Source organism: Mixophyes fleayi, chromosome 12 (assembly GCF_038048845.1).
Source record: "Mixophyes fleayi isolate aMixFle1 chromosome 12, aMixFle1.hap1, whole genome shotgun sequence".
NCBI classification, from domain to species: domain Eukaryota; kingdom Metazoa; phylum Chordata; class Amphibia; order Anura; family Limnodynastidae; genus Mixophyes; species Mixophyes fleayi.
The window spans coordinates 64,111,559-64,136,697 of record NC_134413.1 but is presented as its reverse complement, the minus strand read 5'-3'; the positions used below and the strand labels follow the sequence as shown (position 1 = coordinate 64,136,697).

Sequence of the window (25,139 nt, the reverse complement as noted above, 5' to 3'; positions counted from 1 at the left end):
GAAGTAATATTCTACAGCAGGACTGGCCAACCAGTGGCTCTCCAGGTGCTATGAAACTATAAGTCCCAGCATGACCTGCCATCTGTTGGCTGGCTATCTACCAGCAAAGCATGCTGGGGCTGTGGTTTCATAACACCTAGAAAGACACAGGTTGACCAGGCCTGTTCTACAGGTTCACTGATATAGGTTTAACAGTTGGTAAAAAAAAAAATCTTCATTAAACACTGCTCACGTCAACTTAATAAAAATTTCAAAATGAAAACATACAGTTTTATGTAACAAATTAGTATGTAAAAAATACACTGTAAAGAAAGGTATAAAGCCTATTTAATATGCATCTTGTTTTATAAGACGGTTTATTGAATTCCTAAAAACTTTCTTCACATCCCTGTTTCTAAAGGTATAAATAAAAGGGTTAATCATAGGCGTGAATGCTGTGTACATAATAGCAAGATACTTGTCATAATGGCTTCCGTTAGGTTTGACATACACAATGATGGCTGTACCATAAAATAGGCTGGTTACAATGAGATGAGATGTACATGTGGAAAAGGCTTTCTGTTTTCCCTCCTCACTCTTGATCTTTGAAACAGTCATTATTATATTCACATATAATCCTATGATTATAATTAAAGGCAAAACAGCATTTATTATTGCATCTATGCTTGTACATATAATGCTAATGAAGGGATCTGAACATGCCAAGTTCTGCAGAGGAGCAAAGTCACAGAAGAAGTGGTCGATCATATTCGGGCCACAGAATTCCAAATGTCCTGTGATGATGGTGGGGATTAAAATAATAGCAAATCCCATGATCCATGGTAAAACAGCCAACTCAATACATAAAGCATGTGTCATTATAGCTGGGTAGTGTAAAGGATTGTTAATAGCCAGATGTCGGTCAAAGACCATTACTAGGAGAAGATAACCTTCAGTTACACCTAAGGAGACGAAGACGTACATTTGGGTAAAACATCCATTGAAAGATATAATATTATTAGCTGTGATTAGATTGGCTAAAAGTCTGGGGACAGTGACAGACACAAACATAATTTCTAAAATAGAGAATACACTAATAAAAAAATACATTGTAGTATGAAGAGAAGGTTCTATTCTCACAAGAACAATTATAGTAACGTTCCCCATGACACATGTAATGTAGGTCAGCAGAAAAATAACGAAAAGTAAATCCTGAAACTGTTGTAACTCAGGAAAAGCCAATAAAATAAATTCTTTTACAACAGTTTTGTTTGTTTCCACCATTTTGCTGACAAATAGATACCTATAAGAAAACAGATTAGGCTCCAAAATTAGTATGTAAAGAATAAATATTAAATATTCATAATTGTATGTACCTTTGTGTTATCTAACTAAATGTGAATGGTTAACTTATACAATACATAATATTTCAGAAGTTTTTTTTGTTTGTTAAGAAAATGGAATGTTCCTACTAGTGCTTTTATATAAAATACATTATACGTTTAGTGCTGTTTTATATAATGTTATCTGATTATATCATATAACTGAGCACATATCATGCATCATATCTTTCATAGCAAACTTAAGACACAGTCTTTAATCAGTTTTATACCATCTAAATATTGGAAAGCAATATGAATAAATTGATGTAATATTTTATGAATTGTGATTGACAAATCTACAGTAACGCTAATTGGCAACTTTATTGGATTGTCTTAGTGAATCTAACAAATATATTTTTTCTAAACAATGAGTAAAGCAGTGTCATGAGATTGTTGTGAGCTCTGATGTAAAATATTACAGATTATACCGGAGAAGCATTACACATATTGCTGGGAATTACCTTGGGACCTGCTAATAAGGAGAAATATAAACATCTTTTTCATTTGTATGAGCCTAGCGGGAGCAGGGAAAATATCTACATATTAAAAAAAGTGATGTTTGTATATTAGGGTGCTTATTTTATTTTGTGTAACCTACTCAGTTACGTGTTATATGTGTTACACAACACTTATCACTATTACATAGTATTACTGCAGGAAATGTTGAGATGTAAAAGACTTCTTATAATGTTCACTCTTACTGGGTAAATGTATTCTTAGCAACAACAAAAAAATATTTCAAAGATAAGTACAGTTAGTCAGTTACACATACTACACCATAATGTAAGATTTTTATATAAGTTGCATTAAATATGAATAAAGTCCATTTTAATAAGTCTATATATATCAATAATGTGTACAGTATTTTAGACAGAGTTTGAAGATAAGGCATACAATGTCCACATAGTTATATACAATGTCATTTCAAAGTAAATTAATGTGAACACAGTTTTAAGTAGATATAAAAACATATTTTGTAGACACTGAGATTGATGACTTGATCACATCTATGTGCTGTTACTCTGATTTTCATCTGCTAAACTTAAGTCTGAAAAGTGCATTACAACAGTATAAATGGGTTCTTATGGGCTTGTTCCCACCACTGGGTTCTAAATAGCAGCTCACCCTGTTTCTCATGTGTTAACAGAACAACCATACGAAAAGCATGTGGAAAATAAACAAAGACGCATCACTAAAACATGTATAATCATAGGTACTTGTAACTTTAAGACAGTCTTACATATTTGCAAATATTTATTCATAAATCCAGATTTCTTTTTAATCCATACTTGCTAAATAGCTGTAGTATTATACTATAATAGAATTCATCATCTGTTAATCTATTTTATACAAACATTTATTTCTGTGCTACTTGCACCACAGCTGTACCTTAATGTTGTCAGCTGCAAGCAGTCTGTGGTTTAGCTATTAGAACACATAGAGGATCATGCCCATCTCGACAACTCCATTCTGCACAAGATTTGCGCCTCTCTTTCATTCTCATTATTCGCTCCCATTCTTGTTTACAGGACTTATTTTGAGCTGCACCCATTCTATGAAATTCCCTCCCTTGCACAGTAAGACTTTCTTCTTGTCTACAAACTTTGAAGTGTTCTCTGAAAACCCACATCTTCAGGCAAGCTTATATTAATTCTCAACCACCCTCTTAACCTCCATAGGTTACCCTATTACCACCCTCTGCACAATTCACTTAAGACAGCAACCCAGTGACCAACTGGCCAACTTTGCTGTATGACTGGATCTTACAGCATACAAATTACTTTTAACCTTTATAATCTGATTGGACCAAATGCAATATATAGAATTAGCCTCAAGTATCCAACTCCCATTGTCCCATAGATCGTAAGCCTGTGAGCAGGGCCCTCTTACCTCTTTGTCTGTATTACCCAGGATTGTTTAATTACTGTGTTTGTCCCATTTTGTAAAACACTATGGAATTTGCTGGTGCTATATAAATAAATGTAGTTGATGATGATGATAAAACACACATTTTAGTTTCAGAACTAGTGCATTGTGCAGAAGTAAAAAAGAATACATTTTGTGCTTAACTTCACATGAGTTCATGGTTTGTGTGCATATAACAACTTGTAGCTTATGGAAAAAAGCATTCTTTTTAATTGACCACATATCAGATTCATTACATTATTTTCTATGGAGCAGAAAACAGAAATCTATTTGTTGCTCATCCATAGCAATGATTGCTTTTTCCATAAGCTGCAGGTTGTTAATTGCACGCAAACCATGAATTTACATTTGTAGTAATTAGTTACATAACATTAATAGTGAAGTCATTATAAGTAAACATTTACCTTTAGAAAATCTGTAGATGGTGTATACATAATCAATTATCATTTAATCATATATATTGTTTTTATTGTCAGTTATTGCAATTGGAAAAATGTAATTGCCCCAAACATAGTAGAAGAAAAATAAATAAATATGCATTTGAGGTGCAGATTCTGTTATTTATACCTCAGAAGAGAGGACTGAAAAAACAATGATTCTGCTGCAGTTTCACCCTTGGCAGTGTTAGAGCCAGGTAATGTAACTTAACCTTATATACACCTTTGTTATAATGTGTGCAAATAAAACATCTTACTCAGGGGACAATTGTTTCCATTGATACTCAAAATAGTTCTCATTATCCATTCATTTTGGTACTTAATTAAACAGTCCTAACAAGGTCTTTGTTGCATTCATGTTTACCTCTGCACTATAAAATTAACTTACTGCTTATTACTAATTACTGTAATATTGCAGACTACAGAATAATTAGCTTGCTATAAATCAAACCCTAAATATCTGACAGTAAATTTGAAAAATACTGCATCTAATTATTAATTTCATCTAAACTTATAAATTATTATGCCTCTTTTCCTATTAAATAGAGATAAACCTTCATATAACACTTTATTTTCCAGTCATGATCCTAACTGGTCAATATAATGGTTCAGATTTACATTAAAAATACCATAATAAAAATGGCATCTGCACTCCTAAAAACAGACCTTGCAGCTTTAATAATGTAGGACAATATATATCTAGCAAATAAAGTGCACTGATCTTATAATGTACGTGTTAGTGGGGTATAAAAAGACTACAAAGTAAGATAAAAAGTCATAACTTGTAGCAAGGAAAAATAATTTTATAGCAAAGCTATACTGTTACTATATTATTTGAATAGAAAAGGGCATACAGGTACATAATAGAAAGGAAAAACATGATTTACAATGTTCTCATACAATAAAGCCAAACTAAGTATTTAAATGTGTTAATAGCTCCTTGTGAAAACTAGTATTGGGGGAAACATCAGGTGATTGCATTGGTCAGTAACATAAAATAAATGTCTCTTACCCTGTAATCTTTTCCTAGAGGTTCCTCCTGTGAGGCTTGTTTTCTTTATGGTTCTGTCTGCTGATAACTATTATAGTAATCTCCTTTGGCTCACTCAAGCTAGATATGTTTGGAGATGCCGCCAGCAAGTCGCTAAATTGCAGAAAGGAGGCCATAGACAGTTCCTGAATACAGAGGCTAGTACATTGACATAGAGGTGGAACTCAAACCCCAGCAGAAGGGTGCATAGCACCAGGATTAAGGACCTCCTCCTCCATTAAAAATACTTTATCTTGGGGGGCGGGGGGGTGGCTTGGTACCCAAAATTGGGCACTAACTTTTTCAAACTCTGCTTTCTTGACCACAGCAGAGCATCAGGAGACTTCCTGGAACACATTGATTTGGGTTTTGCCTGATTGAAGTGAAGGCAGAACAGGATCTGTGACGACTCTTTAATACTAGGCACCAAAGCAGCTGCCTCAATTTGGTTCTCACCAAGCCCTATATCCTGAAGTACATTACACAGCTGAGACATGCATAGGCCTGCAAGTGCTCTGTCTCCAACATCAGATGCAGCACCCAGAAACCAAAAAGAGGATAGAGCCTCTCTAATTCTGGTCAATTTTCTTCAGCTGAACCTGAAGATATCCTGAATACGGTACAATAAAACTTACCAGCATATGTCTGATTGAGTCCCATCTACCGACCATCATCATCGAGCAACACTGAATCCCTCAGCTCTATTTCCTTTCTTCAGTCACCTGCAATGACTACAATTATCTGACATAATTCCTGCAATTACACTGATTTCAATTTAATCAAAGGAGGTGCTTACTTTGAGGCTGCCTTGTTCCTTTTCTTGGAGGGTTTTTGCTGTCATACTGCAAAAAATCTATTTTTCTACAGAACTTTAGGATTTCTCTGTGCCAACCTTACTTTACTTCAGTCTTGACTACTATTTACGGCTATGGAGCAGAACAGAATTGCCGCATTTACTCTCCGCAGGGGTCCACTTTCTGGACTCTGAATTCAACTGGAGCAGTTCCCGGCTCTGCTTGTCACTTACCTCATATCCATTGGATCTTCTGCTGCTGAATGGATGCCTCTGCGACTACACCTACTGTAGACCACTCGTCTGCCAGCTGCCGTGCCTACTACAGGCCGTGGCTTCTGAATATTCTCCAGCGACCTATCAGCCACCTGCCCTCCTGTCTCTCTATCTGATGCCTCGCTGCATGCTGCTGGTTGCCCCTGGACGCTGAGTCCTTCCGCCTGTTCCTGATGAGCAAAGCCTGCTGATCTGTCCCTTTGCTCCAACTGCCAACAGCTACTCCAGACCCCAGCTTGGGCCTTCTCTCCTCTTCTGCACTCGGAACCTGTCTCCCTTTCCTGCTGCCTATTGACTGGCCTGCTTCGGGCCTTTTCTCCACTCCTGCCCACTGGACATGTCTCTCGTTCCTGCTGCCTCCGGACCTTTCCCCTCCATCTGCTGCTCCCAGTGACTCCCGGATGCTCGGACATCCACCGTTGGATTTATTTTACCCTGGCCTCCATTACCGAGCCCCTCCCTCCCCCCAAAGTGTTTCACCAGATACTTGTTTTCCATGCCTCCTCCTGATCCCTGTTTTTTGTGCCTCCAACAACCATTGACCAGCCACCAGCACTTTTTGACCCACTACCTACCTCCCCTCAAGTTTAGGCCTGACCACGTCGTCACCTTCAGTTCCTCTCCTGAACATATTATCTTCCTTGCCTCTCAACTACCTCTGATCCTTGCTCTCTACCTTATTTCTCCCGTGGACTCACCTGGATTGATTTCTCCTCTGGACTCACTTGTATGGATTTCACACCTGGACTCGCTTATCACTCACCTGGACTCATCAGTACTCCTGCTCTGATGCCAGAATCAGTGGACATTCACCTTCTGGACTCACCTGTATCTGAGGTCTCCTGTGAACACTCACCATCCATACTTACCTGTACCTGAGGTCCCTCACCAAATGTTTTGTGTATTCTATTTGTTTCTCCTGGCTTTGTACTCTCTATAGCCTTACCAATTTGTTAATTCCGCATCTTAGTGTGACTCACTACTGGTTGCCTATTAGTGCTCCTCGCCTCTGTCTCTACACCCATCCTGTCTACTCTCCCCCAGTATCTCTTCCTCCCCTCCACTTCCCCAACTTGCTGTCTTTCATCAAGCCACCACATTCATGTCCTACACCATCCTCTCCCCAATCCACTTTCCCTCCCCAACTTCTTCCCTCCCCATGCTCCAGCAACCCTGCCAATCTCATCCACTTCTCCCCACTTACCTCTCTCCTTCTCCTTTGCTCTCTGGAACTCCAGAACCATCCGTTATAAACTGCCCTCTATTCACAACCTCTTCATCTCTAACTCTCTTAACCTTTTCACTATCACTGAAACCTAGTTTTCTTCTACTAACACTGCAGTCCATCAGACCGGATAACCGACCAGGAGGTGGTGTGGGCCTTCTCTTATCCTCTAACTGTACTTTCGGGTTATTTCCACTGTGATTTCTCTCTGTTTCTCCTCCTTTGATCCATTGTCTTGGTTACTCCCTTGACCATGTTTTCTTTCACCAATGTGATCCCTCTGACTTCTCAAAGTCTCCCTTCCCTCTCTCTGACCAACATCTACTCTCCTACTCTCTGTGCTCCTCCCCTGCTCTCCCCCCCACTTGAAACTACCCTCACAAGGTGCAATCTTGATGCTCTTGACCCTACGTTAGTCTCCTCCTCTCCTGAAACTCTCCTCTCCCCTTTTCCCACCCTGGTATGCCCTGACTAAGCGACCTCCCTCTATAACCACACCCTCACCACTGCACTGGATGCTGTTGTCCCAGCCTCTTCTCTCCATCGCCGCCACTTGATACCCCAACCTTGGCACTCCAAATTCCCCCGCTTCCTTCAGAACTGCACTCATGCTGCTGAGCGTCTCTGGACAAAATCTTGCCATCTACTCTTGGATGTCTTTACATTTTCTCAAAATTATAATTTCCAAAACCGAGGCCATTGTCTTTCCTCCTTTTAGATCTTCATCCATCTTGATCTCTCGATCACTGTTAACAAAATCACCATCTCTTCTGTTCCCCAACTATGCTGTCTGGGCGTCACCTTTGACTCCTCCCTCTCCTTTGCCCCACACATACAATCTCTCTCTCCATCTTGTTACTTCCAACTCTGCAACATTGCCTGCATCTGGCCATTCCTATCTCAGGATGCCACTAAAACCATTGTCCATGCATGCCTCATTTCCCGACTATCCCACCTCGCCCCCTTTCGGTCTATATTCAACAAGACTGCAAGACTCATCTTCTTCTTCCGACAATCCTCTTCTGCCTCCCCTCTCTGCCTTGCCTTTCACTGGCTCCCCTTCCCCTACAGAATGCTTTTCAAACTGCTCACCCTCACTTACAAGACCCTATCCAACTCCACTGCCCCATACATCTCCAACCTCCTCTTCATTCACACTCCATCCTGTTGCCATGTTGAGGGTTATTGGGGCATGGAGGATGAGGTGGGAGGACCTCTGATCGACATTTTTCAAAGACATCTGCAAAGGAGGAATATTGAGGATGATTTGAGGATCTGACTACCTTAGGTAGAGTGGACACAGAGGACCCGATTCATCAAGGCATGCCTTCTGAGCGCAACGCGCGTTAAGTATTATACACACGTTTCTAGGGTTTGCGTACTCCCGAATATATCAGGGAACAGATCTCAAGATACATAGCTAGATGAGTTTGGTAGAAAACTATTTACGCAACCTAAAAATCAGTGTGGAGTACCACTAAGTTTGACTGCGAAAGTGTGCTGCTACTGAATACATGGCTCTCGCATGTAATAGTACGCTAGGCATTTGGATTGCCTGCTTGTCATGTATAGGATGCTTGAGCTTACTTTGCAGGGGAGCTCCTAGGAGCTGATTTTGCTTCATCTACCAGGGTTTTTGTTTTATGTGAATCCCACAATGTATTACAGAGGAAAGACCCTGCATGTAGGTGACCAATAAACATGTTTAATTGTGAACATCAGTGTGACGTCAGGTCACACCACAGCATCACTCAGGGGCGGATTGGGAACTTAGAGTGGCCCTGGAAAAAATTCTGGAAGTGGCCTCACATGGGCGGGACCAAACAGTGGGCTGGTCCAACACAAAAGTAGGCTTAACTTGATTATCCATAACCACATCAGTTATCAGTGGCAGGTGAGGCTAACGGAACACGCAGTGCTAGGCGGAGTCACAATAAGCAGACACAAAGAAAGGTTATAAAGTATTGTGCTACACCCCAAGTATTTATTAATGTAGAACTGAAAACTGCCATGTAAAAGGAGTCTGACTATATTGTGTAAACAAAAAGACATTTAGCACACCGCACAGACAGGCCATGCCAGCCTCCTATCTATTAGAAAGTCATTCATTCAGAGGTCTCTCTCCCCTTCCTATACCATCAAGCATTGAATTCTGACTAAATTGCTCCTCACGTGTGCGAGTATGTGGTAGGTAAATTATATTGTAATCTACACAGGGACTGATATGCATGAATAAAATTCTGGTGTTCCATACAGATGTACAACATGTTCATAATATTTAAACCATATATTGTAAGCTTGTGAGCAGGGCCTTCCATATATTGTAAGCTTGCAAGCAGGTCCTTCCATATATTGTAAGCTTGTGAGCAGGGCCTTCCATATATTGTAAACTTGTGAGCAGGGCCTTCCATATATTGTAAGCTTGTGAGCAGGGCCTTCCATATATTGTAAGCTTGTGAGCAGGGCCTTCCATATATTGTAAGCTTGTGAACAGGGCCTTCCATATATTGTAAGCTTGTGAGCAGGGCCTTCCATATATTGCAAGCTTGCGAGCAGAGCCTTTCATATATTGTAAGCTTGCAAGCAGGGCCTTCCATATATTGTAAACTTGCAATCAGGGCCTTCTCACCTCTTTGTCTGTTTTACCTAGTTTGTTTATTACTGTGTTTGCCCCCAATTGTAAAGCGCTATGGAATATGTTGGCGCTATATAAATAATTAAATGATGATGATGATAAAGAGTTAAAATAATAAGTAAATGCTCCACAGAAAGGAACTGTGAGTTTCCAAATTTGCAGGATAATCCATTCAATACCTAATGAATTTACTTACAGTACCTGCTTAAAAGTGACCAGGTAGAGAAATAGAAGAAAGATGCCAGTGCTGGAATATTGCAAGGACATCAGCACTGTCAGATGTGAGAGTACCACTGTTCTGCAGTAGAATCAGATCATAAACGTGTAACATGGTCTCATAACAAGAATAAAATCCTTAAATACTACCGAATAATGAGGATGAAATACAATTCTGGATGTTATAAGACATAGAAAGATGACGAAGTAGGCTGGCAAGCAGATTTACTCCACAAGGAAATTCTGTTGCCAATGATGATCTGAAATTAGCTCAGTACTCTCTCAGAGTGTTCAGTTCAGGTCACTTACCCATAGGAGTGCGCAGAACACTTCATTAGGGTGTGCACCCAGGGACACAGAGCGAAGGATACTCTGTGCCACAGGTTGCTGCCGGAAGGGCGTGTGCAGCAACGTCTAGGGCGAGGGTGCCTAATAGTGCCCCCAGTTCATATAACTCCAAACAATAGTGCCTTCAGTTCATATAACGCCAAACAATAGTGCCTTCAGTTCATATAACACGAAACAACAGTCCCTTCAGTTCATATAACACCAAACACCAAACAATACTGCCCCCAAATCAATCACATTACATCAAACAAGTGCCCCCGGAACATATTATGCCAAACAATACTGCCCTCAGATGATAATATGCCACACAGTAGTGTCCCCAGATAATATTATGCCAAGTAGTGCACCCCAGATGATATTATGCCACACAGTAGTGTCCCCAGATAATATTATGCCACACAGTAGTGCCCCAATTCAAATTATGACACACACTACAAACTGCTCTGTAGTCCTATATGTGAGTCAACTCACCTCTCACACTGATGTTGTCCGTTCCTCATTGGGTAATAGAAGAGCTGTGAGCAGCCTTTCTGAGCTCCAGGATGTTGAGCTACATGGGATCTCTCTCCCTCCTGCTTGTGCTGCAGTCCACCCTCAGTAAAAAGCAGCCTGGTGATTTACTTCCAGTACTGCTTCACTGTCGGGCGTCGGGGCGCCCTCTTGTGGTCGGAGTAAAAACAACATGCATAAAAAAAAAAAAAAAACAATGAATGAAAATGATAATATAAGAGAGCCGCTGGGCCCCCTGGTGACCCTGGGCAAGAGTACCCCCCTGATGGCGACCCCCTTGGGTCCTAGCATGGGCTGGCAGCCATGGAGTATGCTTGTGCTTGTAGCACTAGTACCACTAAATGGCAGCCTGGTCATCCCGGGACCAGTAGTGCACTAGGGACAAAATTATTTCATACATTATTCTTATAACATTACCCCACACACACACCGCTCAGGGGTGTGGGAAGGGCCATAGTGCTTTCAGCACAAGGGTGGGTATCCCTTGGTGGGTGATGGATGCCCACATCTCTCTAATGCAGCCTAGTGCTGACTACTCTGGGGTTGGTTTTCATTAGGCAGGGGGACCATATTCTGCAGGGGCCACATTCTGTGGGAGGTAAAGCCTAGTGCTGGTAATAGTGAATTTGAGGTCAACCATCCATCCATATCTGCTAGTTGATACAGTGATGTTTACTTTGGATCCCAAAATTAGAGGTAATATTTCACACACAGCAAACTGAGGTGCAAACAATTAACATTGTTTAAAATAATGCAAATTTGTCTTTTGTCTCTTTCTACAGGTGAGGTGGGATTATGAGGACATTTATGAGGAACTGGTGGAGGAGACCCATGATGTGGAGGAGCCTCAGTTAGAGGAGGAAGCAGGGGTCCTTTGTCCGACCTCCAAGTCCCCTCTGGCTACCACACACCACCTCTGCATAACCCCCAGCCCCCTCTGACTGCCCCCCAGCCTACTCTGCCTACCTCCTTTTCCCCTCTGGCTACCACCTAGATCACTCTGCCTAAATCCTAACCCACTCTACCTACTCCCCTGGAAATTCTTTCTCCCAAGTCCCCTATGGCTACCACCCAGCCCACTCTGGCTACACCCCCCAACCACTTCTCCCTACCTCATGCCCCCTCATGCCCCAGCCCCCACTGCCCCCCTTCTGCCACTTCTTTGCCCCAAGTCCCCTCTTCCTCTCCTTCAGCCACATATTTCCTCCCAATCACTTTAGCACTCCCTCCAACCACTTCGGCACACCCTCCAGCTATTTTGGAAACCCTCCGTCACTCTCTGCTGCCCCAATGACATCTGCTTCTTTTACACTATTGCCTTCCACCACTCGGGTAACCAGAAGCCAGATCCAAAAAAATGACTACTATGTATGCATGGCCATGTGGTGTAAATAAATGACTATGTTATTTTGTGATTTTTGCTTTTGCATTGTGTGTGGTTTTGGATATTTGTTTCATTAATACACTTGTATGATTATGCACAAATCCAAGTCTCTGTCTCTTTCTCTAATAGACATTAAAAGTAACATTTATACCAGATTGTAACAATTAATTACATTAAAAGTAGGTGGATAACACATACTACCTATAGCAGGCTGCCACCAACATTTAAGGATGGCTCAGTCGGCATTTTCCACCTCCTCGCCAACAGGCTCGACCTCTTCCACCCAAAAGTCACAAGTTTCCTCTCCTTCCCCATTAGCATAAAACCTCAACCTGTCCATCGTCCTAACACACCAGACTCTCTGTGACATCATCAAGCACCAGTAGGACTGGGGTCAGCATTTTTCACCTCTTCTACCCATGAAGTTCCACTCCTAAGCCTGATGTTATGGAACTCCACACACAGAGCAATGATGTTGCATAAAGTCCTTGGCAAAAACATCAGTGCACCACCAGTTTGTTTGAGGCTTTGAAACTTTACCTTTAATAGGCCAAATGCCCTCTCTACAACTGATCTGGTGGCCATAATCAACGAGATGTACGTGACTTCCTTCCTTGTATTGGTTGAAAATAGTAGTAAGGAGCCAAGAGCAGAAAGGGTAGGGATTCTCTCCTATGACAAGAAAGACAAAGAGAAAGAAATTTAGTCATGACTTACAAAACATACCAAATATTCTTATTGAATATACTTAAATGGTATGGTAGGACTGTTGTTTGCCCAAAATCAGACAATTGCCTCTAGGTGCCTAACTATTTATGGCAAACAAAGCATCCTAAAATTTTTCATTTGCACCTTGGCTTAACCATGTGGCATTGGAGAGGTAACTAACTTTAAAATATGTGTACATAATTCTATTTGGTAGGAAATTTGGGTGTTGGGGAACTGCGCTCCCTAATTTATATGGTAGTTTTTGCTGCAAGTAATGTATGGAAGGGGAGTCCTGACCCTTCAGATAAGATAAACAAGTAATGCCCCTTTCCGCAGGAATGTGCAACTACGTGGATTAGATAATGATAAAGGATAGCTTTATTGCATGCATAAGTATGAATATGACATACGCACATTAATTATATTAAGGTTGCAACCTGTTAGTCAAATCATATATATATATATGCAGTATCAAATGATAAGAGTCACAAACTATACAGTAATTGGGTAGTATGGCAAAGCGCAAAAACCAAAACATATAACCCAGTAGTCCAAGCATAGATCAAGGGTAGAGCCCCTCTTACAGCAAATGGTGGGGTTGTATCTCAATATAGGAAGTGGCGTGGTGTTCAGAGAAAACCTCTGCAACTTTGTAGTATGATAATTGTTAATAGTAGATGTCATGGCAAATGTCCAAAAATCACAGTTCTTGTTGTACGTGACTTCCTGCTCTGTGTGTGGGTTCAAAATATGAGTGAACTCTCAACTATTCCACTAATCCCCTTCACACTTAACTAATCTATGACCCCTCCCCCATTCTTATTAAATTTAACAGGGAGTTACATCACCCATCCAATTCAGTGTCGTCCATCAGATCGTAAGGAGCCCAGTAAATATCATAATAACTATATAAACTTGTAATGGACTCGTGACTATAATAGAAAAGTGCAAAATGAACCCTTAGTGACGCATACTCTGTATCTCCCATGTGTGTTTTTCTGTAATACATAAAACAATATTAGAAGCAAAGTATATGCGGACTTCATTTTAAATAATGAATCTCAGCCAAATAAGTTATAATAGGCCACTGCACTTAGAAGAAAGAGTGTTTCAATGACCCATTGTTAATTTGTCTTTGAAGGGAAAACTTTGTACTTCTCCTACAATCCCCTTAATTATTAAATATTTATTTATTTGGCTGTCCATATCTACAGAAGAGAAGAACAAAACAAAGTTAGTATCAAATAACAAAGAAAAACAAACACTTTCATTTCTTACCTTTCAATCCTTATCATCGAGCGACAGGAAAATAAGCACAAGACAACAGAAAAAAAAAAATGGATATCTCTCACCTACTGAATAGCACATACATGTGAAACCTGATTTTTTTTCTTCTAGGGTTCCTGAATCTAAGCCATTGCATGGACACAACAAATTTCTTTTGTACACTTCTTTTCCCTGGCTGTACTTTATGAATGGAGTAAAAGCAAAAGTTTCTTTAGATTGTTTAAAAAAACTGGCCTTTTTTCTATTACAGGTTTTTTTTTACCTAAGTTCAATCACACACCATATACAAACACACAAACAATAGACTTTTTAGTTACTTATCTTTAAACCTAAATAGTTACACACTTAATACAGATTATCAGTTACATTGCTATTTTTGTAAGATTTTTTATTTTATCCGGTTTTGTACTTTCCTGTTGTGCACTCACTTCTCTTCTCTATGCACTTTATCCTGCTACATGCTCTCTTTACTATTGCCACAGTTTTAAACAGTCAGCTTAATACTCAGTTTTCACGAATATTTTTTTTATCTGACTTTTAATCAGTACCTCTTGATAAATATTACCAACAAAGATGAAGAAAGGTTTCACACATTCATCGGTAATCTTGACCCACTGATCACAGTATACCATTGTATACTTACCTTTACTGTATGCCAATACATACATAACTTTTCTGTATACTTATCTTACACTTCTCTACTCACAAACACAGACCCTATCGGGCCTACTTATCGACCATCTCTAACGCTCATCTAACACCTATGTGGAAATGGAATTTTCCAACGGTTCGCAGCACAAAACTCCCACTGGAGATTTTTATTGGCCATGGACAAATTACACAAGCTGCGTCCACTCACTTCTTCTCAACTGTGTACAACTGAGCAACACCAGCGATTGTCAGCGTACCAAGTCCCTAACACAGAAACTGGGAGAACAAAATTATCAACTTCGCAATACCCTGCTTTTCCAACACACCTGCTGAGTACTTTTACAACTGGTAGCACTAAGTATTTTCTAATATTAGCCTTGCCAGCATATTTCCTCCCACAACTTCCCAAGTCACAATTACGGTTTCACGCTGAACCATGCGGTCCGATCGCACCACTTAGAGATACTAACTATCAATAAACTCTGCGATTACTATTGGGAGTGCGACGAAAAACCCTCAATTACATTTCACAGCATACCACGTATACTCTGGCATCTCTTTATACCCTGTTCTCTTTTCAATCAGTATGCCACAATGGTCTCTTTATGCCCTGTTTTCTTTTCAAACAGAACCTTTGTCCCTGTCTCTTTTCAACAGTAAATCAACTTTATCTTCACATTCACACAATTTACATACATATATGCCTTTGTTTTCTGCGCAGAAAAATACTTTCCCAAACGGTTGTAAAAACTTTTTAGAGGCTTTAACAATTCATTTCACATAAAATACAATAGGACTATCTGTCAATACAACTGAATAAACACGTGGCAACAATACAGGAAATGCATACAAGTATGCTAAGCAACAAACCACGTTTAAATTGCATGAAAAAAAAAAGTTTTTCTTTTTTGTCCCTAAATTCTCACTAGCACCCCATAGATTACACAAAGCAGGTATTCAGTTTAGCAACACTAGATGATATAAAGGCATAGAAATATTTGCATTCTCAACCGTATATGACGTCCCACCGTTTCTTGGTAAACCGAAATCCGTAGGTTTTGCGGATCCTTGAGCAGAGAGCCTTTGCGAGCCCTCAAATTATTAAAGTAATCATCGCTTACCAATAAAACATTGTCCAATGCGATTGTTGTAATTCCAAAGCACAAAGATATTTAATTGCAAAATATAGTATGATTTACAGCAAACCATTATTAAGCATTAAAGATATTACAATAAAGCAGGAAAGTAGAAACACACTGAATACATTACATTTTCCTTATAGTGCTTCACCAAGGCCCAGAGATACAGTCATGGTCACATGTAGTCAGGATCAGAGAGACAGAACAAAGGGCCAGAATGCTTATATGTGGCTTCAGCATAGAAAAATCACTGATGATGTCACTATGTATACAGATAACACTTAGTGAGGTCTTCATTGGTCCAGGGTTAATGATATTCCACTTCCCTGCTGGTCATAGGTCAGTTCATTTGATCCTTTCAAAGGGTGAGCGGCAACTTCCCCCAATTGTTGTCTACGTTTTCCCTCTGAATAACCAATTCAAACTGACCCACACACATAGTGTTTTTGAGTATTAATCTCATATTGCTTATATCTTGGGACTGCTGGATGCGATCGCTACACTGTCCAATCCAGGTTAATGCTGGTGAAATAAGCTTTAATATGAGACCAAACTCTTTACCTTTGAAAACATATGAACCATAAATACCTTTACTATAGTAATATCTATGCATAAATAAACAATCTAATACATTTTACTAATAATTAAATGTGGATTGGAACCTTAATAAATGTGTACTATTTACAAGTGTAAGTGCGAATGTAAATGTGTGTGCTATGAACCCGAGTGCGATTGCATCATAACACGTAGCGTATTAATCACAATCGCACGGTAAAAAAATATTAATCAATTTGGTCTACTTCATCCAATTATTTGACTTTGACAATTACACCACCCAGTATATGTACAAAAAAAAGATGAACACATTAATAGCGATATAATTAAAATGTACCCTTACCCGTGCAGCGAAGGGGTAGATTACCGAATGTAGTGGTATGCGACCGGTACTAAATCCGAAGATGCTGTATGGCTGAATCTGATTTTCACATCACATAAATTCCCGACATACCCTAACCCTAATGCTAAACCTAACCCTAACCCTATCCCTATCCCTAACCGCTAAGATTAACATACCTGTTTAAATAGATGTGGGCGTGTTCAGTGACATAAAAATCAGGCAGCCGGCATCAATCAACTTCGGATTTACCAGCGGTTGCATACCACTACTTTCGGGTGTTTTTTAATTATATCGTTCTTAATGTGTTTCTGTTTTCTTTGTAATTATACTTGCTGTTGGTATCCCGAGCATCGGAATACCAAATACCACCGATGAGAGATGAAGAGGACAGATTTGAAGGTAAATCGTTGAGGTGTCTATCAGCATGCTCCTCGGGCATTCAGCAATTGGTAAATTTGTTACAGAAATTGTATTTAAAGTAAAATTGCATTAGTGTGTCCCCAGCTTTATGCAGCACTACAGCTCACAATTAGATTACTGTAAGTATGAAATTATTATACAATAGAGTGTATTGGATGGGAATCATTTACAAATGCAGGAATACATACACAAGTAAAATATTATAATTGTGAGATAAACTGATCAGTAGGTTGCATCAGAAATGTGGCTTATGCTGTATATTTATGCACCTTATTTAGATATGGATGTAGTTACACATGGCATGCTCTTGATTTAGAGTTGTCTGTAAGTATGCCTGACATATACATGCTATAATTGATAATAATTTTTCACCAGGTGCATCACGTTTAAATAACCATATTTTATGCCACATATTTTATGCCTGTAGTTTTGACATTGTTGACGCAAATGCATCCAACTCTAAATGAGCCTCAGAAGTAATATTCTACAGCAGACCTGACCAATCTATGGCTCTAGAGGTGCTCTGAAACAACAAGTCCCAGCATGACCTGCCATCTATTGGCTGGCTGTCTACCAGCAAAGCATGCTGGGGCTGGTAGTTTCATAAAACCTTGAGAGTCACAGGTTCGTCAGGCCTGTTCTACAGGTTCACTAAACATTCGGTAAAATGTTTTTTTCTTTAAACACTGCAGATGTCAACTGAAAAAAATGTCAAAACAAAAAAAGACAGTTTTATGTGAAAAATTAGTCTATAGAAACGATTCACTATCTATAAATAAAGATATAAAGCCTATTTAATATGAACATCGCTTTACAGTGACCCTTGTTTTAAAAGACGGTTTAATGAATTCCTGAAAACTTTCTTCACATCCCTGTTTCTAAAGGTGTAAATAAAAGGGTTAATCATAGGCGTAAATGCTGTGTACATAATAGCAAGATACTTGTCATAATGACTTCCCTTAGGTTTGACATACACAATGATGGCTGTACCAAAATATAGGCTGGTTACAATGAGATGAGATGTACATGTGGAAAAGGCTTTCTGTTTTCCCTCCTCAGTCTTTGTCTTGGAAACAGTCATTATGATATTGACATAGAATCCTATGATTATAATTAAAGGCAAAACAGAAATTAATATTGTACTTGTGACTGTACATATAATGCTAATGAAGGGATCTGAACATGCCAAGTTCTGCAGAGGAGCCACGTCACAGAAGAAGTGGTCGATTATATTAGGGCCACAGAATTCCAAACAGGCTGTGATGATGGTGGGGATTAACATAATAGCAAATCCCATGATCCATGGTAGAAGAGCCAACTCAATACATAAAGAATGTGTCATTATAACTGAGTAGTGTAAAGGTTTGTTAATAGCCAGGTGTCGGTCAAAGACCATTACTACAAGAAGATAACATTCAGTTACCCCTAAGGAGTCAAAGATGTACATTTGGGTAAAACATCCATTGAAAGATATAATATTATTAGCTGTGATTAGATTGGATAAAAGTCTGGGGACAGTGACAGACACAAAGATAATTTCTAAAACAGAGAATACACTAATAAAAAAATACATTGTAGTATGAAGAGAAGGTTCTGTTCTGACAAGAACAATTATAGTAACGTTTCCCATGACACATGTAATGTAGGTCAGTAGAAAAATAACGAAAAGTAAATTCTGAAACTGGTGTAAATCAGCAAAAGCCAATAAAATAAATTCTTCTACAACAGTTTTGTTTGTTTCCACCATTTTGATACCTATGAGAAAAAAGATCAGGTTCCAAAATTAGTATGTAAAGAATAAATAATAAATATTCATAGTTGTATGTACCTTTGTGTTATCTAACTAAACACAAAGGGCTAGATTTACTAAGCTGCGGGTTTGAAAAAGTGGGGATGTTGCCTATAGTAACCAATCAGATTCTAGCTTTCATTTATTTAGTACCTTCTAAAAAATGACAGCTAGATTCTGATTGGTTGCTATAGGCAACATCCCCCCTTTCTCAAACCCGCAGCTTAGTAAATCTAACCCAAAGAGTTTATTATATACAATACATGATATTGCAGAAGTTGCTTTCTTGTTTGCTAAGAAAATGAAATTTTCCTACTAGTGCTTTCATATAAAATACATTATATAATTAGTGGTGATTTACATAATTATCTGATTATATCATATAACTGAGCACACATCATGCATCATATATTTCATAGCTAACAGTAGAAACTATCTTTAATCAGTTTTGTGCCAGGTAAACTATTGGAAAGCAATGTGAAGAAATTGCTGTTAATTAAAATATTTTATGAATTGCTTTTCACAAATCAACAATAACGCTATTTGGTAATTTTATTGGATATTTGTAGTGAGTCTTACAAATATATTATTTCCAAACAATGAGTAAAGCAGTGTCATGAGATTGGTGTGAGCACTGAGGTAATATGTGACAGATTATACTGGAGTAGCATTACACATATTGTTTGGAATTACCCTGGGACCTGCTAATAAGAAGAACTGTAAACACCTTTATATTTTTATGAGCCTAGCGGGAGCAGGGAAAATATCTACATATTGAGAACAGTGATGTTTGAGTATTAGGGTGCTTATTTCATCTTGTGTAACATACTCAGTAATGTATGATATGTGTTACACAACATTTATAACTATTACATAGTGTTACTGCAGGAAATATTGAGTTTTGCTAGACTTGTTATAATGGAAGCTCTTACTGGGGAAATATATTTTAAGCAACCAAAAATATGTATTTCATAGATAAGTAACATTAGTCAGTTAGGCATACTACACCATAATGTAAGATAACATATCAAATACATTACATTGTTTTCTATGGAGCAGAAAACATACATCTACTTGTTGCTCATCCATGAAAATGATTGCTTTATCCATAAGAGACAAGTTGCTAATTGCAAGCAAACCAAGAATTTACATTTGTAGTAATTAGTTACTTAATATTAATAATGACGTCATTATATGTAAACGTTTACCTTAAGGACAATCTAAAGTTGGTTTCCTGATAACACATGTATACATAATCAATTACCAATCAATCAAGTTATCATATTTTTTGCTTGTCACTTATTGTAAATGGAAAAAAAAAATAGCACAAATATAGCAGAATAAACTTAAATAAATATGCATTTGAGGTGCAGATTCTGTTATTTATATCTCAGAAGAGAGGACTGGAAAGAAGATTCTGCTGCTGATTCAGTCTTGGCAGTGTTAGAGCCAGGTAATGTAACTTATCCTTATATACCCCTTGTTATAATGTGTGCAAATAAAACATCTTACACAGGGGACAATTGTTTCCATTGATACTTATAATAGTTCTCATTATCCATTCATTTTGGTACTTAATTAAAAAACAGTACTAACAAGGTCCTTGTTGGATTCATATTTAACTTTGCACTATAAAATTAACTTACTGCTTTTTACTAATTACTGTAATGTTGCAGACTACAGAATAATTAGCTTTCTTTAAATCAACCCTAAATATCTGAAAGTAAATTTGAAAAAAAACTGCATCTAATTATCCATTAAAACTGAACTGATAAATTATTTTGCCTCTTTTACCTATTAAATTAAAATAAACCTTCATGAAACATTTTATTTTCCAGTCGTGTTCCTGAGTGGTCAATATAATACTACAGATTTACATTACAAATAACATAATAAAAATGGGGTCTGCACACAGACCTTGCAGCTTTTACAATGTAGGAAATATAAATATAGCAAATAAAGTGCACTGATCTTATAATATAAGTGTAAGTTGGGTATGAAAAGAGTACAGAGTAACGTTAACTATATAACCTGTAGCAAGGAAAAATAATTTTATAGCAAAGTTATACTGTTATTATATTATTTGAATTGAACTTTCTGCTGGTGGCTCAGTAGTTAGCACTTCAGCCTCACAGAACTGGGGTCATGAGTTCGATTCCTGACCATGGACTTATCTGTGTGTGAAGTTTGTATGGTCTTCCCGTGTTTGCTTGGGTTTCCTCTGGGTGCTCCGGTTTCCTCCCAAACTTCAAAAACATACTGGTAGATTAATTGGCTGCTATTAAATTGCCCTTAGTCTCTCTCGTTCTGTGTGTGTGTGTGTATGTTAGGGGATTTAGATTGTAAGCTCCAATGGGGCAGAGACTGATGTGAATGAGTTCTGCATGCAGCGATGTTGAATTAGTGGCGCTACATAAATAAATAAATGATGAGGATGATAATGATGATAGTAATTTCCTTTGGCTCACTCAAGCCTTATATGTTCAGAGATGTTGACAGAAAGTTGGTAAATAGCAGAAAGGAGAGCATAGGCACTTCCTGAATACAGATGTCACTCACCGGACTGTGAGTGCCATTTCTCCTGTGTTCAGGAACCGTGGCCGTCCGCCATCCTGAGTGTCTGCGCATGTGCAGCCCTTATGAAACCTTCAGTACCTGTTGCTTTTAATTAATTGGATGATCAGGCAACCCTCCCTATTTAAACCACCTGTGATCATTACCTAGTTGCCTGATCTTGGAGTCTCATTCCCCATGAGCCTCTGAAGGTGTTCCTGTGTTTCCTCGTGTATTCAGCTCCAGCTGATTCCTGTTTACTACGATTGTGGTTTCCAGACCACTTCAACTCTCCTGTGTTCATCGTGTCTGCACTCAGCTGATTCCTATCTGCTACTGCTGCCGGATTCCAGACCGCCTCAACTCTCCTGTGTTCAGCGTGTCTGCTCTCCACTGCCTCCGTTACTACTGCCGGGTTCCAGACCTTCTCAACTCTCCTGTGTTCATCGTGTCAGCTCTCCACTGATTCCTATCTGCTACTGCTGCCGGATTCCAGACCGTCTCTACTCTCCTGTGTTCAGCGTGTCTCCCCTCCGCTGCCTTCGCTACTACTGCCGGATTCCAGACCGCCTCTACTCTCCTGTGTTCAGCGTGTCTCCCCTCCGCTGCCTCCGCTACTACTGCCGGATACCAGACAGCCTCAACTCTCCCGTGTTCATCATGTTTCCAGTTCTACTTACTACTGCTTCCTGAGTATTGCTCCTTTGATTACCGGTTACCTTTCGTGCGCTGCACCAACCTGATTACCGCTTCCATCATCCAGTGGTCTCTCCTCCTGCCGGCGTTCAGCTGTTCAGGTATCCCTGCACTTCTCCTTGACAGCCTGCTCTCCTGAACCGCGGTGTGCATACTTTCCATTGACTTTGCTATTGTGTTGCATATCCGTCTGGACTGTGTTGTGTTCATCTCCGGAGTCTTCCATCTACTGAAGCTATTGTTACTATTGACTTTGTTTCCTATTACCTGGATCTCTATAGTGACTTTGTATACTTCAAGCAGCGCTTGTCAGTTATTATTGTATTGTGGTTATCATCGTGGGATCAAGTTCCGTGTGCCGCCCGTGTATCCTCTGTATTCCATTCATCTCCTCGTGCCCCTCCTCACATATATATAGCAGTGGTACAACTTGCTGAACGCAGACCACTGACTCCTGTTTCGCATTGGCACCAGTTTCAAGTATCCTCTCACATAAGCAGTGGTACAACTTGCTGTACGCAGACCACTGACTTCCCCGTTACCTACTTGCACCTGGAACCCATTCCTTCACTATAGACAGTGGTACAACTTGCTATACGCAGACCACTGACTTTCACTACCTCCTCTCTACTCCTGGACATTCCTCCTCGCTATAGCAGTGGTACAACTTGCTGTATGCAAACCACTGACTCTCCTCACGTTTAACTGTCCATCTGGTTCCTCGTGTTCATACATCTAAGTCATTACCAGTTGCTGCTAGTCATAGACTTTCATTGAGCATTCTCTCACCATCTGCTGATTCTCCTGTTCCGTTGTCACCCTGCTACCAGAGGACCATAGTACCAGCTATATTACTCTGGTAAGAACATCATCTGGTGATATCCTAGGCAAAGACTCCTAGTGCCCGTGACAACAGAGGCTAGTACGTCGACATAGAGGATGAACTCAAATCCTAGCAGGAGGGTTCATAGCACCAGGATTAAGGACCTGCTCCACTATTAAAAATACTTTATCTTGGGGTAGTGGCTTGGTGGCTACATCATATGGACTATGGACAATCTGGATGCTCCGATATAAAATACATCAAAATTGGGCACTTACCGCATATTTTAGATTGAGTCTTATCCACCAACCATCATCAGAGAGCAACATTGAATCCCTCAGCTCTGTTTCCTTTTTTTCAGCTATCAGCAATGACTACAATTATCTGACATAGCTCCTGCAATTACTTTCTGGACTCCGAATTCAAGTCAAGTTTAAGTATATCTGTTAGCAGGTGATGTTGTGCACTTTAGTTGTTATATATCATTACTCAGGATTGGGGAATGGTCAATATTTATTAGTCTAAATATATGATGGGAATGTGAAGATGTTGCTCATCTGTTTTGCTATGTCTTTTTCTCTACATTATTCTATCTATGCAGAGGTTGGCGCCTGGTGACACATATATGGTGTGTTTTACAAAGAAACACATATTGTTGGCAGCAAAATTCTAGCTCTTCAAAAACACTTGGTGGGTTACCATGCTGTTCCCTCCTGTAACTCAAAGGTAGTGACTGAATTAATTAAGACATTTACACTTTGTTTTGTATCAGATTCAGATTGACCCTCATAGTTGCTTTCTGTTCCTCTGTGCACTGGTAGATTCCTACTCTCTTATACTTTTTGCAATTTACATAAGTCCCTCCCCTTTCAATACTGATGTGCTCAAGAAGGCAACAGCATTTATTGCCCTGTCCCTGAATTCTGCAGTAATTTGTATGGGCGACTTCAATAATATTTGCTGATGCTGGTTTTGATAGATAGAGGGAAACTCCCTTTACAGATCTCTGTCTTCGCCATTTGCCAGACTCATAACTGAGCTCATTTCCTCACACTAAACAATTTTTTTGCTACTCTTTGTCACATCACACCCTTATTGACTTTGCCTTGGTCTCTCATAGTCTGACTCCCTTGGTCCGGGAGGCAGAGTGGATGCCCAGTGGTATTTCTGTCACCATATCTGATCCTTGTGCTCTGCATGGCTTAGCACTGCCTGACTAGGATAAGCTGAGTCTAATGTGGTAGAAGGTATTCTCCAGGAGGTATGGGCTTTGCGGCTTCCACACCACAGGTCTCCAAGTGGACGTCAGGTGAAAGCACTAGAAGAACATTAAACATTAGCAGGATCAGGTGGAGCAGGAAGACAAGAGGTGAAGATGGTCTGCTGGCTGGATGTGACCGGATGTCCAGGTAAACTGCGAAGCTTGTGAGCTGGAGTTCAGGCAGGATAACAGTCGGCAGGCACAGGACCAGCCAGAGTACCAGGTGAACTGAGAAGCTGCTGGATACAGGTAGGAGCAAAAGTCTACAGCACTGAGAGAACGGAGTCACTGGGAGCCACATCTGAACTAAATGTGAGACTCAAAGATATGGTACAATTTGGAAGATGCAGGTGTTTTAAATAGTGTGTCAGCCTATTAGGGATCAATCAATGGCAGAGAGGAGAAGTTGATAAAGGTCGGGATTGTGCATGCACAGACCTGAATAAAACATGGTGGCTGCAGGAGTGAGCCGCGGCGCTCAGCTCCGAAGAGAGAAACGATGGGGCACACAGGTGCCGTACCACAACCGTTTGGTCTGTGGATTTGGTCCATGACAGCACCCCGCTTTTTAAAGATGGACACTGAATACCTAAGATTGTTGTGAAAGCTGGAATGGAATTTTTTCAATAAGACAGAAACATTGATTGCAGAAGAATTGACTCAGGAGCATTCTTCAGGTTTAAATCCTTTCCAGTACACCAGGTATTTTGATCTTCCATGAGAGATCTTAGGATTTGACTGATCTTGAACTCTTCCTCTTTTGGATACTGACC

At 39.6% G+C, this 25,139-nt stretch overlaps 1 protein-coding gene across 1 annotated transcript; it reads right to left on the bottom strand.

Moving 5' to 3' along the window:
- Window positions 1–327: 327 nt before the first annotated feature.
- Window positions 328–1,263, bottom strand: LOC142108330 (olfactory receptor 6C4-like). Its single transcript, XM_075191961.1, has one exon. It carries the CDS (start codon window positions 1,261–1,263, stop codon window positions 328–330), a length of 936 nt encoding a protein of 311 aa, XP_075048062.1.
- Window positions 1,264–25,139: the final 23,876 nt, after the last annotated feature.

Coding starts and splice junctions, on each gene's coding strand:
- LOC142108330 (XM_075191961.1), bottom strand. CDS start 1,263: ATGGTGGAAACAAACAAAACTGTTGTAAAAGAATTTATTTTATTGGCT.